Here is a 17,947-nt window from a genome sequence, read left to right on the forward strand (position 1 = left end):
AAAAGGCCCCCTTTATTCCCACTTGCTGCCTCCTGCCTGTCAACCATTCATCTATCCATGCCAGTATCTTTCCTGTAACACCACAGGATTTTATCTTGTTAAGCAGCCTCATGTGTGGTACTTTATCAAATACCTTCTGACATTCACTGCCTATCCTTTGTTCACTCTGCTTGTTACTTCCTCGAAGAATTCTAACAGATTTGTCAGGCAAGATTTCCTTTTTAGGGAAACCATACTAACTTTGACTAATTTTATCATTCTTATTAATAGGCTCCAACACTTTCCCAATCACTGAGTTTAGGCTAACTGGCCTATAATTTCCTTTCTTTTGCCTTCCTCCCTTCTTAAAGAGTGGAGTGACATTTGCAATCTTCCAGTCCTCCAGGACCATGCTAGGATCAAGTATTTTGAAAGATCATGACTAACACATCCATTATCTCTCTCAGGACTCCGGGATGCAGTCCATCTGGTTCAGGTGACTTGTCCCATTACTACTAAACCAGCATCATTTTCCAGTGGTCCAATATCAACTCGCACCTCCCTCTTACTCTTTATACACTTGAAAAAAACTTTCAGTATCCTGCTTTGTATCATCAGCTAGTTTGTCCTCACATTTCACCTTTTACTTTCTTATAGCTTTTTTGGCTCCCTTTTGTTGGATTTTAAAAGCTTCCCAATCATTCAAATTCCCACTCACTTTTACTGCCTTATATGCTCTTTCCTTGGCTTTTATGCAGTCCTTAACTACCTTTGTCAGCCCATGGTTGCCTATCCCTGCCATTTGAGAACAACTTCTGTGGGCAATCCCAAAATTACCATCCTTGAGGTCTTACTTCTCAGCTTCCTTCCTAAATCCCTGTGTTCTTTTTTCAGGCCTTCCTCCCTTTTTCTACCTATGTTGTTGGTACCAACATGTAACACAACTTCTGGCTGCTCATAATCCCTTTTCAGGATATTGAAGACACGTTCAGAAACATCTCAGACCCTGGCACCTGTTACCAAACCGATTATGTACATGTCACATTTCAAAATATTTAATTGATACAAAGCATTTTGATCCATCCTTAAGTTATGAAGAGAGCTATATATGCAAGTACTCTTCCTTTCAAAAGGATCATTTGCACAACATTTTCAACTAAGAATATAAACAAAATTCATCCCTGTTGACTGCATTGTTATTAGTATTGATTGTAGTTGAAGCAGTGCAAATCAAGTAGCAATTCCTGCTACAACTCTAGATTAGAGTATTGAAGAACCACCCAGAGAAGATTTGGCTCAGCTGAGGATATCGTATAGTGTACTAGTCATGTACAAATGTGATTACTGGGATCTAGTCATAAAGTGAAAATGTTTAGATAGAAGCCATTCCTCAACTGGGTGATGGAATGAGAAAAATAGACTAAAAAGTATACCCAATCTAATGTGTTGCAAGGTTTCTAATTTTAGTAACAGTTTTTTTTAAAACTTTCCATCCAAGTAATTGCATTTATAAATCTTTCTCTATTTCATTATCAAAATTTAAAACAATGAAGGTCCAAGTCAAATCCCGCATAACATTTATTTAACTTCTTCCAAGAAAATAAAAGTCAGCAAAACTTCCTTGACTTATTATACACACCCCAAGTCAGGAACTCGGTCACACATTCCTGCTATTCCAGCAATGAGGTTGCTGTGTGAAATCATCACTCCTTTGGGTAGTCCCGTGGATCCACTTGTGTACATTATTACTGCAATATCTAAAGCTGCAGGTTTTGTCCGAGCTCTATTCACTAGGTAGAAAAAAATGACAATGTTTATAATAATTTAAAAGGAAAGCAGATATGTTGAAAAACAGTTTCTCCCATTACTTGACATTTCAGCATTTTTCCATTTTATCTATTTTTAAGATGCTGTTTTAATGATTACAATCTCAATGCCAACTACACATCTGTTGTTGGTCCATTTTGTGTGCAGTCTTTCATTAATTCTATTGTGATTCTTTGTATTTACTGTGAATGCCAGCAAAAAAATGAATCTCAGGGTAGTATATGATGACATATATGCCTGTACTTTGACAATAAATTTACTTTAACCATATAACAATTACAGCACAGAAACAGGCCATCTCGGCCCTTCTAGTCCGTGCCAAATGCTTACTCTCACCTAGTCCCACCGACCTGCACTCAGCCCATAACCCTCCATTCCTTTCCTGTCCATATAGCTATCCAATTTAACTTTAAATGACAACATCGAACCTGCCTCAACCACTTCTGCTGGAAGCTCGTCCCATACAGCTATCACTCTCTGAGTAAAGAAGTTCCCCCTCATGTTACCCCTAAACTTTTGCCCCCTAACTCTCAACTCATGTCCACTTGTTTGAATCGCCCCTACTCTCAATGAAAAAAGCCTATCTACATCAACTCCATCTATCCCCCCTCATAATTTTAAAACCTCTATCAAGTCCCCCCTCAACCTTCTACGCTCCAAAGAATAAAGACCCAACTTGTTCAACCTTTCTCTGTAACTTAGGTGATGAAACCCAGGTAACATTCTAGTAAATCTTCTCTGTACTCTCTCTATTTTGTTGACAGCTTTCCTATAATTCGGTGACCAGAACTGTACACAATACTCCAAATTTAAATCTTTGATTTTCTTCCACAACTGCCACTTTTGCCAGAGGTCTTTTTCAATTAAAAAAAATTATACCTATTCTAAATGAATAATTAATCACTTCGTGGATTTCTTCTTGCATTTCAAACCGCTAAGATGACCTGCTGAAACTATGCCTCACAGCTCCACCAGCTCAGGTTCCACCCTGACCTCAGAGGCTGTGTGTGAAGCTTATACATTCTCCCTATAACCACGTGGGCTCCTCCTGGTGCCCTGGTTTCCCATCTTAAATGCATACTAACTCACAGGTTATTTGGGCACTGTAAATTACCTTCAGTGTAGGTGGGTGCTAAGACAATCAGGGGAGAGAGCTGATGGTTCTGGGAAAGAATAAGCTACAAGGAAATAAAGTGGGGGCAGGGGGAGGGGGGAGGAATTTCTCTGAATGGGCTGAATATAGCATCCTCCCAGTATGGAAAATAGCATGGCAACATAACTAGGGTCTCAGTTTCGGTCACTCTGCTCAAAGTCTGTTTGACAAAGATGTAGAGCATCCTCTTCATAAATGCAAGAAAAATTGCCTGATATGCAGTTTGCAGAAACAGCGGATCTGGTTTATCACCTGAGCTTGCTTAAATCAAGTGGTGACGAACCTCAATAAAAATAAGCTATCTGGTTTCATGTAAACCAGTTCTGAAACAAACTAGCAGTCTCAATGCACTGTTTGGCAATTCTTAAAATGCTTTAATGGAGCCAAAAACATAAAAAGAAAGATACAAGAGATGCTTGCATCTGTTACTCCTGATAGACTGGTGAGATCTGTCGTAAATTGGGGGACCACTTTGTCGAGCACCTGCGCTCCATCCACCAGAAGCGAGACTTCCCATTCCAATATGTCGGTCCATGAACTCTTCTAGTGTCAAGATGAAGCCACCCTCAGGGTGGAGGAGCAACACCTTAGATTCTGTCTGCACATGAGCCTCCAATCGAATGGCATGAATATCAATTTCTCCTCACAGTAAACAAATTACCTCCCACACCCCCTTCCTCTATTCCCCACTCTGACCTTTTATCTCTTCTCACCTATAACTTCCCCCGGGTCCCCTCTTCCTCCTCTTTCTCCCAGAGTCCACTTTCCCCTTCCTATCAGATTCCTTCTTCTCCAACTCTTGACCTTTCCCACCCACCTGGCTTCACCCATCACTTTCCAGCTTACCTCCTCCCCCTCCCCCCACCTTTTTATTCTGGCATATACCCCCTTCCTTCTCAGTCCCAAAGAAGGATCTCAGCCCAAAATGTCGACTGTCTATTCATTTCCATCAATATTGCCTGACCTGCTGAGATCCTACAGCATTTTGTATGTGTTCCTTAAGTTATTATCATGAAGAAACACCATTTCCCTTTAATTCTTTTTGCATCCTGAAATGTAAAGGTGGCTTCAGACATTACCTTTTCTCTTTCAAATGTTGATAGATCTGCCATGCATTTCATACAAGTTTTTAGTACTTAAAAAAAACTCTGCACCATTCCCTTGCATAGTGATACAAAAATAAACTTAAAAGTAGGGAAAAGAATAAACAAATTACACACAGTTGTCTGGTTTTGCACCCAATGCTTCCACTGCTGCCATGTTGTGAACCATGACTCCACGAGGATAATCAGCCCACGCAGTTGGCTTGTCATCTACAATTATGATATGTTGCAGTTTTGGAACATTAAGGAGGATTTCCTGTAGAGAAAGGTTGGGGAAAAAATGAAAAATACAGGATGAGCATAGATCTACCACATTAAAATAACTCAACCCAAATGTAATCATAGCTACCCTGTTACAAGATGGATATGTAAGCACTTCAGAAAGTGCTGTACAATAGTGCCCATGAAGTTTAAGAATTCAGACCATTCAGATTGGGAACAAAATGGGTAAGTGGAAATCTTATTAAAACAAATTGAAATATTTGTGCTCCTTAAACATGCATATTGTTTAAATCAGTTTAAAATATCAAAGAAAACAGAAATGAATAGCAAGAAATAACCTGAATATCATAATGGCATTATCAGTGCAAAATGTACAAACTGCCAAAGGGTGCAGAGAAGAGCTTCCAGAAACTATGATCATATTACTAGCATTCAAGTGGACTTTTCCAAAGGTTCAAAGGTACAAAGGTACAATTTAATGTCAGAAAAATGTATATAATATACATCCTGAAATGCTTTTTCTTCGCAACCTAGCTTTTTACCTAGCTCATTTTTGATTTCAATTTGAGAGCAAATTTAATATCCTGAATTTTAGGGGAAAAAAATTAAAACAGAATTATTTTCATAGGTATCTTCACAAAGAGAAAGCCCATTTTATCTCAGTAATAAACAAAACAGAATTTCATGTTCATTTTATGTTTGATTTATTAACTCTTGGACAAACGGAACAGTTTACCAAATCTCTCATCCTAGATAGCAAGAAAGCATTATTCAATTTGGGAGTTTTGCAAGTTACATTAATATTTACTCTTGTAGAGAAACTAAGGAAAAACAAAAAGTTTCCAATTAGCAAGAGAATGGTACAACCTACCTTTAGCTTTGTTTGAAGAAGTTTCTTGCTTGTTATGATGTGAGTAACTTCAGTTTCATTTAAGCCATGTGCAATTGCTTGACCTCCCAAAGTTGCATACAACGTAACAACTGAAAATTAAACCAACTGAACTTCAGTGCAGTTCTTCCTTATGAAGGAATATATTGTACCCCACACCCCCTTCCCTCATCCTACTGCATCATGTTTTAGTTGCATCGGAGGAAGGTCTGCAAAGGCTACTCTCAGGTCAGGCAACTAACTGCACAGTGGATGATAATTAAGGAGAGGATGAATGACTTAACAACAAATGTGTTGAGATGTTGAGGATGCTGTGGCTTGGCTGTAGTGGCAAATTTGGGAATAAGGAATATAACTGTGAAGGGACAGATTGTAGCAGCGAAAAGGAATTATGCAAGCATTTCACTTTTCTCCAAATATTCCAGTCCAGTGCTGGTAACACGATGTGGTCCTGTGTGCATTCACCGACCAATAACTCCAAAATAATCTGGTCGAAGTTCCTTTGTAACGCTCCAAAGAACCAACCATGGAAATCAAATTTGGTCCACAAGGTTGACCAATTCAAGTCTCCCATCAAATGTTCCAAGTGATACAAAATGATTCAGCAATAGCTGATATCCAGCAACATTTGACAAGATGCATTCCCTACCAAAATGTTAAATTCAGGTGAATGTAAAACTACCCTCTTTGCTCACATACACTGTCACCAAAAAGCTGGTAACCCTTTTGCTAGAAAACAATAGAGGCACATTTTATTCATTACATATAAACTGTTAGGTTGTAAATATTTCATAAGGTGGTCAAAAAGATTGTTGCTATGAGAAAACTATCCTAAAACTACAAAACTGTTAAATAATGGTGCTTTAAGAATTATGCATTGACATCATGGAGAAGAGTGGGAAGCAGAAACGGAGTTAGCTAATCAGCACTGTCACTGGCCTGGATGTCATTAGCTTTCATTCAAGACACTACCTCTCAGGCATCACTAAATGGATACATGTGGAAGATCGTGTAAGGCTTCCTGGGAGAATAAACTTTAGACTGCACATATGCTGATGCAATCAGACTGGCAGAGGCCAACAGGAAGGGCAATGATGTGCTCTACAGCATGAATCAGCAAGCAAGGGAAGCACCTACCAAAGCAGAACAGTTAAAAATCAGACTCAATCAGCATCAAATGTAGCTAGAAAAAATTTCTTGTGCTTCTGGATATTTGGATGTTAGAGAATATATACATCCTGACAAACAATTAGCAACAGTATCAAATTTCATTATGCCTCAGGTAAAACACCACAATATCCAATTACACATGAAGTTAGTTTGCAATAAAGCTCACAGGGTCATAAGTGCTGCATCATTGTGATTGTCAATAGTACAGTATCTTATCAAGTCCTAAATACAATCATTAAGGAAAGAACTGTTATATCTAGAGGGGTTCCAGTTGTCTGCCACAAAGCAAGTCATTGCCAGGGTCTGCCAGGAGCTGCTCTGTGGCCAAAAAGCTGCATTGCTAATTGAAATGGACTTGAGACAGGAGATATGACCCTTCACTGAACAACAATTCCAATGAGAAATACAAGGCTGCAAGAACTACTATATATTATCTTTAATCAACTTCACAAGCTTTTCATTCTATGAAATAGGATGAATGAAGCATTTTCCTCAGATACAGCTGCCCACAGAAACCCACCTCCATTCATGCCATAATCCTAACCAATCTCAGCAATGACCAGCATCAAATAAGGCTGTGTCATTACCCTAATATATTTCAAACATCATTGCGACAACATGCACATTCCCTCCAACACGCCTCTCACAGGTAACCTTCAGTTCTGTTGGGAAACAGTTCAATTGATGGCAACTGCACCCGGCACCAATGTTAGCCAAATGTCAGTAGGCAAGCTGAAATATGCAGATGCTTGCATTTGGAAGAGCTTTGAGGCACCACACTAGATCATTGACATTCACAGAAACAACTATACGTGTCATACTTAATATCCACATATCCCACTAACCTGCTTCTGCAGTACAATGGCACTTTCCAATAACAAAATGTTCATAGCAAAACTGCAGAATGCAAGATCACCGAAGATCTCAATGATGAAATTCACTGTCCTGCTCAATATTTAACACAGCCTTTGGTTGAGGGATGGACAAGTATTCTGAGAGACAAAACTCAGATCTGGGTTATATATGGCAGGCACCTTACAGTACTGAGAAAATACCAATGTTATCTCTGCAAAGTCCGTATCCTCCTCTCCCAGTGCACCACCTTCAGCAGGGAGATTTCAATTAGACTTAGTCAGGCAATGTATAGATCATAAGATCACAAGAGAAAAGAGCAGAATTAGGCCATTTGGCCCATCAAGTCTGCTCTGCCATTTCATCATGACTAATCCAATTTTCCTCTCAGTGCATGACCATACACTTGCCCACACTGCATTCCATCTGCCATTTCTTTGCCCATTCTCCTAACCCGTCCTTCTGTAGCCTCTCTACTTCCTCAAAACTACTTGCCCCTCCATCTATCTTCATATCATCTGCAAAGTTTACAACAAAGCCATCCACTCCATCATCCAAATCATTAACCTATAATGCAGAAAGAATCTATCCCAACACAAGACGCTTGTGGGACACCTCTAGTCACCAGCAGCCAGCCAGAAAAGGTTCCATTTATTCCCACTCTTTGCCTCCTGCCAATCAGCAACTGCTTTATCCATGCTAGAATCTTTCCTGTAATACCATGGGCTGGTAGTTTGTTAGGCAACCTTGTCTAAGGCCTTCTGAAAATCCAAGAACACATCAACCGGTTCTCCTTTGTCTATCCAGCTTGATATTCCTTCAAAGAATTCCAACAGATTTATCAGGCAAGATTGTCCTGAGAAAACCATGCTGATCTTGGCCTAGTTTATCATGTGCCTCCAAGTACCCTAAGACCTCATCCTTAATAATCGACTCCAACATCTTCCCAATCACTGATGTCAGACTAACTGGCCGGTAGTTTCCTTTCTTCCGCCTCTCTCCATTCTTGAAGAGTGGAGTGACATTTGCAATTTTTCAGTCTTCCAAAACCATTCCAGAATCTAGTGATTCTTGAAAGATCATTACTAATGCCTCTGCGGTCTCTTCAGTCACCTCCTTCAGAACTCTGGAGTGTACACCATCTACTCCATGTGACTTATCTACCTTCAGACCTTTCAGTTTCCCCAAAAACCTTCTCTCAAGTTATGGTAACTTCAGACTTCATGACACCTGACACCCAGAACTTCCACCATACTGCAAGTGTCTTCCGCAGTGAAGACTGATACAAAATACTTTTCATTAGTCATTTCATTCTCCCCCAATACTAGCTCTCCAGCATTGTTTTCCAGTGGTCTGATATCCACTCTCACCTCTCTTTTACACTTTACTTGTCGGAAGAAACTTTTGGCATCCTCTTTAATACTATTAGCTAGCTTATTTTCGTATTCCATCCTTAGCGTCATAATGAATTTTTAGGTGCTTTCTGTTGGTTTTTAAAAGCTTCCCAATCTTTTAACTTTGCTCTATTATATGACCTCTCTGGTTTTTATGTTGGCTTTAACTTCTCTTGTTAGCCATGGTCCTGTCATCTTTCCTTTAGATGACTTCTTCCTATACAGTATGTATATATCTTGTGCCTTCCAAATTGCTTCCAGAAATTCCAGCCATAGCTGCTCTGCTGTCATCCCTGCCAGTGTTCTTTTCCAATCAATTCTGGCCAACTCCTTTCTCATGCCTCTGTAATTCACTTTACTCCACCGTAATACCGATACATCTGACTTTAGCTTCTTCCAAATTTCAGGGTGAATTCAATCACATTACGGTCACTTGCCCCGAAGTGTTCTTTTACCGTAAGCTCTCTAATACATTCTGGTTCATTGCACAAAACCCAATCCAGAATCATTGATTGTCTCATGGGCTCATCCATGAGCTGTTCTACATAGCCATCTTGAAGGCACTCTAGAAGTTCCCCTTCCTGTAATCCAGCATCAATCTGATTTTGCCCAATCTACCTACAGATTGAAATCCCCCATGACTATTGTAACACTGCCCTTTTGGCATTCATTTTCTATCTCCCATTTTAATTTGTAGGCCACATCCTTACTACTGTTTGGGGGTCTGTACAGAACTCCCATGAGGGGCTTTTAACCCTTGCAGTTCCTTAGCTCTATCCACAATGATTCAACACCTTCTAACCCTATGTCACCTCTTTCTAATGATTTGATTTCATTTTTTACCAACAGAGCAATGCCATCCCCTCTGCCTTCCTGCCTATGCTTTCGATACAATGTGTATCATTGGACATTAAGCTCCCAGCTATAATCTTTCAACCATGATTCCATGTTGCCTACAACATCATACCTGCCAATCTGTAACTGTGCTGCAAGTTCATCTACCTATATAGATCATGTGGTTTGCATGCCTACCACTAGATTTCTGAAACAGAAAAATTAGTAACTCTGCATTGAGAAGGGATTACCAGGTAGACTTAAGGAACATGTTCAAAGATTTATGAAAAGGAATGAAACACCTTCACTTACATGGGGAAATCCCTGACCCATGACTGCTCAAAGTAGAAAGTCACATTTGTATTGAAATAGGGAAAGGAAAGAAATGAACAATCAATTACCCTTCAGCTTTTCTGCAAATGACCTGTGATTTTTTTTAAACCAGCTACTTTGTTTGAACTCACGGGTGAAGATTTTACTAAAAAGCAGTTTGCCAGGATTTTACTGTGCCAAACTGACAGCAATGTTGGCATTTCTACATATGCAAGTTGAAACTTGCAAATACCAAAGTTTCCATCAGTGACTCAAATGAAGCCTCTGGGAATGAGATTTGGCCTAACAGCTTACTATTCATGATAGAAATTTGTCAGGAATTATTGTCAACCGCTCCAAAGTACAAAGAATATTTTCCTATGACTTTTCAAAAGACATTTTATAAAAGTCTTGGAGAGAATTTAAAATCTCTAAAAAAAAATCAAATTCTTAGTCTGTTTTTTTTTTCAAGAAAGCTTTAAATAGTTAAAAGTTGGAACAGGCTGTATCCCAAGTTCAACTTTTCGTCCTATTTCATGTGCAAGGCTGGCTTGACAGTCTCAAATGCTATTACTTCTAAACCTGCACAAATCAAGAATAAAAATCTTGACAGAAGAAAAAGAAAAATCTTATGATATATTGCGACACAAAGATACACCGAAGTATGCTGATTTTATGGGTGGATGAAGAGCAAGTTATTTCAGTTCTTTTCTGATAGTATAATTCAAGCTAATAACTACTGGGATAATAGTTCCATCAAAACATGATCCTCAATTTGCACCAGAAGTTTAATGCTATAGCATGTTTTTTTTTAGGACAAGCAAATTCATCTCACACTCCTGCACACCGGTGAGACCCAATGTAAATTGGAAGACTGCTTTGCCGAGCACCTACGCTCTGTCCCCCAGAAAAAGCCGGATCTCCCAGCAAAAGCAGGATCTCCCAGCGGCCACTCATTATAATTCCACTTCCCAAACACAATGTGTCAATCCACAGCCTCCTCTACTGTCGTGATGAGGCCACACTCAGATTGGAGGGACAAAACCTTATATTCTGTCTAGGTAGCCTCCAACCTGAAGGCATGAACATCGATTTCTTGAACTTCCAGTAATGCCCTCCCCCTTCACCATTCCCCATCCCCTTTTTCTTCTCTCACTTTATCTCTTTGTCCGCTCATCACATCCCTGTGGTGCTCCTCCACCCTTTGCTTTCTTCCATTGACTTCTGTCTACTCCTATTAGATTCCCCCTACTCCAGCTCTGTATCTCTTTCAGCAATCAACTTCCCAGCTCTTTACTTCACCCCTCCCGGTTTCACCTATCACCTTGTCCTTCTACTTCCTTCCCCCCACCTTTTAACTCTACTCATTTTTTTTCTCCAGTCCTGCTGAAGGGTTTCAGTCTGAAACATCGACTGTACTCTTTTCCATAAATGCTGCCTGGCCTGCAGAGTTTCTCCAGCACTTTGTGTGTGTTGCTAAGCTAATTCACCTGTTGAATTTCTGAATAATGTAACCTCATGTTTTAATGATCAAAAATGACCACATTCCTTATTTGACAGCTGCAAAGATCATTACTGCTACTTGCAAATCTGAGTTATTTAGCAAATTGGAGCTTTGCTAGGGCAAAAGCATGCTAATATTGTGATTCAAAGAATGAACAGTATGTACATGCCTTGAGATCTGAAAATACTGAAAAGGGAGCCAGAATTGGCAATGCTGAATGGCTTCAAAGTCCAGCTCGATTTTAGTATACTGTGCTAGTATTAGTTGGCTTGCAAATTTAAAAAAAAAAGGATTAGAACCATGAAATCTGTGGACATTAAGTGTAAGAGGTGTTCTGAGATCAGGAAGGTCAAAGTGCAGTTTAGAAGATTAAGACCAATAAAAAGCTGCTCTTAAGAGTAAATGTACACTGCAGTTTTAAAATTGGCATAAAATACATTTGACCCAGATTAAGAACTACAATAAATAATTACTACTTTTCCAGCTCCCCCAATTGACAAGATTGCATTGTTATTGAACATATTGGCACATGGCCAAGTGGTTAAAGCGTCGGTCTAGTGATCTGAAGGTCGCTAGTTCGAGCCTCAGCTGAGGCAGCGTATTGTGTCCTTGAGCACGTTGCTCTGTGACGACACCAGTGCCAAACTGTATTGGCCTTAGAGCCCTTCCCTTGGAGAACATCGGTGGCGTGGAGAGGGGAGACTTGTAGCATGGGCAACTACCAGTCTTCCATACAACCTTGCCCAGGCCTGTGCCCTGGAAACCTTCCAAGGCGCAAATCCATGGTCTCACGAGACTAACAGATGCCTATATAAGAATTACAACACACTTTGTACTTGAAGCTCACAGACAATTCAAAAACATGAACTAGGACAATTAGCTTAAAACCTTTCAGGAAAGAGAGCAGATAAATTAAGCTAATTACATTACTCACTTCCTGCAATTTACTTCTTTCCCTGAAGTAGCAAGCTATCCCATCATACAATTCGAACAGCAGAGTTCGATTTACCTTTGTTATTTTGTGAGAAATATCTGAAACTGATGGTAGTCACCACAGCTCAGCATGACCCTGCTTACATATGACACCCTCACAATAGCACTTTTTTTAAAAAAAAATCTGAGGTTACTACATGCCAATTAAGTGGAAAACTTGGCTGTAATTTCTAACCCAGGTGCTTTAGCATAACAACATGATGCGTTTCTACCTGGAAATTAAATGTCATTACTATAGCCATTACATCACTGCAAAAATGTAAACCATTTGTTCAGATATATACACCCCTTCAATAACAATGCAAGTGTTATCTCGTCAATTGGGGGAGCTAGAAAAGTAGTAATTATTTATTAGAGAAAACAAACATTAGGAATATATTAAAAGATTTACTCACGGGGAAAATTGTACATGAAGCAGGATTGTGCAGCTATCATCCATTCAGCTCTGGTTTCACAGAAAATGGCTATGTTGAATTTGGGTCGCTGGCCCAATACAGCCAACCCACTGCCAAAGTGCAGAACACGACGATAGACCTCGTCATAGGTCAGCCATTTATAACTCCCAAGAATCAACTAGTTTGGGCAAAAGGAAAAAGAGCAGAAATTTTCAATACTAATACTGTAAATAAAATTACATGTTATACATACAAAATCAAACTGGATATAAAAATTAGCAGTTTGACTGTTTAATTCAAAGTACAGCAATCACTGTGCAAATTTGATGCTTAAAAAGCTAGTGCAATCGCATTTTCCGATTCAGCTACTCTTCATTCAGTGGTTTCAGTGAGGCAGGCCATCTGATGCTCACACTAATACCAGTCAGATATAACACTATGGTGAGGTACGGCAAACTAAACATGAAGATATCACAATTTCACACCGTGCAGTGAAACTACTGTGCTTATTGAAGTGTCTGTTGACTTCCCCCACTCCTCCAATCCCTAGCTCCTGTCCACTCAAGCAACTATGTTTGGAACAATTTGAACACACACGATCGAGTGGGGAAAAGGGAATGAGAAAAAAAGTGCAATTTCCAATACTTCCATTTTCTGTAAACCAAGTTACCATTAGAATTCATAGGCATCTCATATGTTCTGTATTAATTTTGAAATGATTCTGATTTAGAGTTCGCCAAACACATTTGCTGCTGATGTCATATTCAGAAAATAGAACTTACTAGACAATAAAATTCAAGTTAGTTTTTTCCAACGTGGATAATAACTATAATGTTGGGAACTAGAAGCAAGTGCATATTAGACCGAGTACTTAGCTCCATGTCTGAGGAATGATCTCTGCATCATCTTAAATCTTAATTAATGAAATTATGTATTACACCACTTAATGAGAGCTACAGGGAGGTAGTCACACCTAGGCTGTCAAAAGCAGGTCGTTGGGTGACAGTCAGAGGGGGGAAAGCGAGGGTGAGCAGACAGGTAGTGCAGAGCACCCCTGTAGCCATTCCCCTGAATAATAAGTTTACCGTCCTGGATACTGTTGACGGGGACGACCGACCAGGTGTGAGCCACGGTGGCAAGGCCTCCGGCACTGAGTCTGACCCTGTGGTGCAGAAGGGTGGGACGGAGAAGAGGAGAGCTGTCGTCACTGGAGACTCTATAGTCAGGGGAGCAGACAGGAGATTTTGTGGACGTGAGAAGGACACCCGCATGGTTTGTTGCCTCCCGGGTGCCAGGGTCCGGGATGTCTCTGACTGGGTGCACGACATCCTGGTACGAGAGGGAAAGCAACCAGAAGTCGTGATACATGTTGGGACCAACGACATAGGCAGGAAGAGGGATGAGGTCCTGAAGTGTGAGTTTCGGGAACTATGCAGAAGGCTGAAAAACAGGGCCTCAAGGGTGACGTTCTCAGGATTGCTGCCAGTGCTACGTGACAGAGATGGTAAGAATTGGAGGAGATGGCAGTTGAATGCATGGCTGAGGAGTTGGTGCAGGGAGCAGGGTTTTAGATTTTTAGATCATTGGGATCTCTTCTGGGGAAGGTGGGACCTGTACAGATTGGATAGATTGCACCTGAACTCGAGGGGGAGCAATATCCTTGCAGGTAGGTTTGCTAGCATGGTTCGGGAGGGTTTAAACTAATTTACGAGGGAGATGGGACCCAGAGCGATAGAGCAGTGAAAGAACTGCATGGAGTAAAGCCAGATCTAACATAGAGAGGCTTTGAGGAAAGAGAAGCAGAATAAACGGTGTAAAGACAGTAAGGTAGAAGGGCTGAAATGTGTGTACCACAATGCAAGAAGCATCAGGAACAAAGGTGATGAACTGAGAGCTTGGATACATACATGGAATTATGATGTAGTGGCCATTACAGAGACTTGGCTGGCACCAGGGCAGGAATGGATTCTCAATATTCCTGGATTTCAGTGCTTTAAAAGGGATAGAGAGGGTGGAAAAGGGGAGGAGGGGTGGCATTACTGGTCAGGGATACTATTACAGCTACAGAAAGGGTGGGTAATGTAGCAGGATCCTCATTTGAGTCATTATGGGTGGAAGTCAGGAACAGGAAGGGAGCAGTTACTCTACTGGGGGTATTCTATAGGACCCCTGGTAGCAGCAGAGATACAGAGGAGCAGATTGGGAGGCAGATTTTGGAAAGGTGCAAAAATAACAGGATTGTTATCATGGGTGACTTTAACTTCCCTAATATTGATTGGCACCTGACTAGTTCCAAGGGTTTAGATGGGGCAGAATTTGTTAAGTGTGTCCAGGATGGATTCCTGTCACAGTATGTGGACAGGCCGACCAGGGGGAATGCCATACTAGATCTAGTACTAGGTAATGAACCGGGTCAGGTCACAGATCTCTCAGTGGGTGAGCATCTGGGGGACAGTGCCCACCGCTCCCTGGCCTTTATAATTATCATGGAAAAGGATAGAATCAAAGAGGACAGGAAAATTTTTTAATTGGGGAAAGGCAAATTATGAGCCTATAAGGCTAGAACTTGCAGGTGTGAATTGGGATGATGTTTTTGCAGGGAAATGTACTATGGACATTTGGTCGATGTTTAGAGATCTCTTGCGGGATGTAAGGGATAAATTTGTCCCGGTGAGGAAGATAAAGAATGGTAGGGTGAAGGAACCATGGGTGACAAGTGAGGTGGAAAATCTAGTCAGGAGGAAGAACGCAGCATACATGAGGTTTAGGAAGCAAGGATCAGCTGGGTCTATTGAGGAATATAGGGAAGCAAGAAAGGAGCTTAAGAAGGGGCTGAGAAGAGCAAGAAGGGGGCATGAGAAGGCCTTGGCGAGTAGGGTAAAGGAAAACCCCAAGGCATTCTTCAATTATTTGAAGAAAAAAAGGATGACACGAGTGAAGGTAGGACCGATTAGAGATAAAGGTGGGAAGATGTGCCTGGAGGCTGTAGAAGTGAGCGAGGTCCTCAATGAATACTTCTCTGCAGTATTCCCTGATGAGAGGGAACTTGTTGATGCTGAGGACAATATGAGTGAGATTGATGTTCTGGAGCATGCTGATATTAAGGGAGAGGAGGTGTTGGAGTTGTTAAAATACATTAGGACAGATAAGTCCCCGGGGCCTGACGGAATATTCCCCAGGCTGCTCCACGAGGCGAGGGAAGAGATTGCTGAGCCTCTGGCTACAATTTTTATGTCCTCGTTGTCCACGGGAATGGTACCGGAGGATTGGAGGGAGGCGAATATTGTTCCCTTGTTCAAAAAAGGTCGTAGGGATAGTCTGGGTAATTATAGACCAGTGAGCCTTACGTCTGTGGTGGGAAAGCTGTTGGAAAAGATTCTTAGAGATAGGATCTATAGGCATTTAGAGAATCATGGTCTGATCAGGGACAGTCAGCATGGCTTTGTGAAGGGCAGATCGTGTCTAACAAGCCTGATAGAGTTCTTTGAGGAGGTGACCAGTCATATAGATGAGGGTAGTGCAGTGGATGTGATCTATATGGATTTTAGTAAGGCATTTGACAAGGTTCCACATGGTAGGCTTACTCAGAATGTTAGAAGGCATGGGATCCAGGGAAGTTTGGCCAGGTGGATTCAGAATTGGCTTGCCTGCAGAAGGCAGAGGGTGGTGGTGGAGGGAGTACATTCAGATTGGAGGATTGTGACTAGTGGTGTCCCATAAGGATCTGTTCTGGGACCTCTACTTTTCGTGATTTTTATTAACGACCTGGATGTGGGGGTAGAAGGGTGGGTTGGCAAGTTTGCAGACGACACAAAGGTTGGTGGTGTTGCAGATAGTGTAGAGGATTGTCAAAGATTGCAGAGAGACATTGATAGGATGCAGAATTGGGCTGAGGAGTGGCAGATGGAGTTCAACCCAGAGAATGTGAGGTGGTACACTTTGGAAGGACAAACTCCAAGGCAGAGTACAAAGTAAATGGCAGGATACTTGGTAATGTGGAGGAGCAGAGGGATCTCGGGGTACATGTCCACAGATCCCTGAAAGTTGTCTCACAGGTGGATAGGGTAGTTAAGAAAGCTTATGGGGTGTTAGCTTTCATAAGTCGAGGGATAGAGTTTAAGAGTCGCGATGTAATGATGCAGCTCTATAAAACTCTGGTTAGGCCACACTTGGAGCATTGCGTCCAGTTCTGGTCACCTCACTATAGGAAGGATGTGGAAGCATTGGAAAGGGTACAGAGGAGATTTACCAGGATGCTGCCTGGTTTAGAAAGTATGCATTATGATCAGAGATTAAGGGAGCTAGGACTTTACTCTTTGGAGAGAAGGAGGATGAGAGGAGACATGATAGAGGTGTACAAGATAATAAGAGGAATAGATAGAGTGGATAGCCAGCGCCTCTTCCCCAGGGCGCCACTGCTCAATACAAGAGGACATGGCTTTAAGGTAAGGGGTGGGAAGTTCAAGGGGGATATTAGAGGAAGGTTTTTTACTCAGAGAGTGGTTGGTGCGTGGAATGCACTGCCTGAGTCAGTGGTGGAGGCAGATACACTAGTGAAGTTTAAGAGACTACTAGACAGGTATATGGAGGAATCTAAGGTGGGGGCTTATATGGGAGGCAGGGTTTGAGGGTCGGCACAACATTATGGGCCGAAGGGCCTGTACTGTGCTGTACTATTCTATGTTCGATGAGGCTAAATTCCTCTTAGCCAACACCTGAAATGATGCATCATCATAGGACATCTCTTTCAAGACAACTGTACATAGTTATGCAGCAAATATCAAGGCAGTAGACTCCTTTTGATTGAACAGCAGTACAAGTTTAGTACTAGTATGGCCAAATCATAATTTACAATGATGAAAATAAACACACTGGAAATACCGTTGCATCAGTTTGAGCAGTTTGTGTAAATTCATACAAACAAAATGAATTCTGCTGTTGTTCTTTAGTCCAAATGCAAGATTTCTTGTAACACATTTTGGTGAGGGAGTTGGCTTGTTGTTTAACTCTGCAATAATCAAAGACAAACTCACATTCACATAATTAAACAAACAAAACCTGTGCACGACAAATGTTGAAAATGCACTTTGACCTAAGGAGAACAAGGGACCACAGATGCTAGAACCTGGAGTAACAATCTGCTGGAGGAACTCAGCTGGTTGTGCAACATCTGGGGGAGGAAATGATGCGGTGTTGACCCAAAAGTTACCAATTCCTTTCCTTCCGCAGATGCTGCTCAACCTGCCAAGCTGTTTGTATTGGTCAGTACATTTAGCATATCTATGCTGCAACAGAAAAGCCACAAGTCTGGAAGAGGTAA

General features: G+C 41.2%; 1 protein-coding gene across 2 annotated transcripts in view; it reads right to left on the minus strand.

The window, feature by feature from the left end:
- acsl3a (acyl-CoA synthetase long chain family member 3a) overlaps positions 1-17,947 on the minus strand; it is a 71,983-nt gene that overhangs the window by 24,004 nt on the left and 30,032 nt on the right. For both annotated transcript variants that reach the window (XM_063045887.1, XM_063045886.1), the window contains exons 3-6: positions 12,628-12,805; positions 5,156-5,265; positions 4,180-4,318; positions 1,619-1,769 (exon numbers count right to left, since the gene is read on the minus strand). In XM_063045887.1, coding sequence (XP_062901957.1) covers positions 1,619-1,769; positions 4,180-4,318; positions 5,156-5,265; positions 12,628-12,805 — 578 coding nt within the window. The remainder of the gene's footprint in view (positions 1-1,618; positions 1,770-4,179; positions 4,319-5,155; positions 5,266-12,627; positions 12,806-17,947) is intronic.

Source organism: Mobula hypostoma, chromosome 4, assembly GCF_963921235.1.
Source record: "Mobula hypostoma chromosome 4, sMobHyp1.1, whole genome shotgun sequence".
In the NCBI taxonomy this organism is placed as follows: Eukaryota; Metazoa; Chordata; class Chondrichthyes; order Myliobatiformes; family Myliobatidae; genus Mobula; species Mobula hypostoma.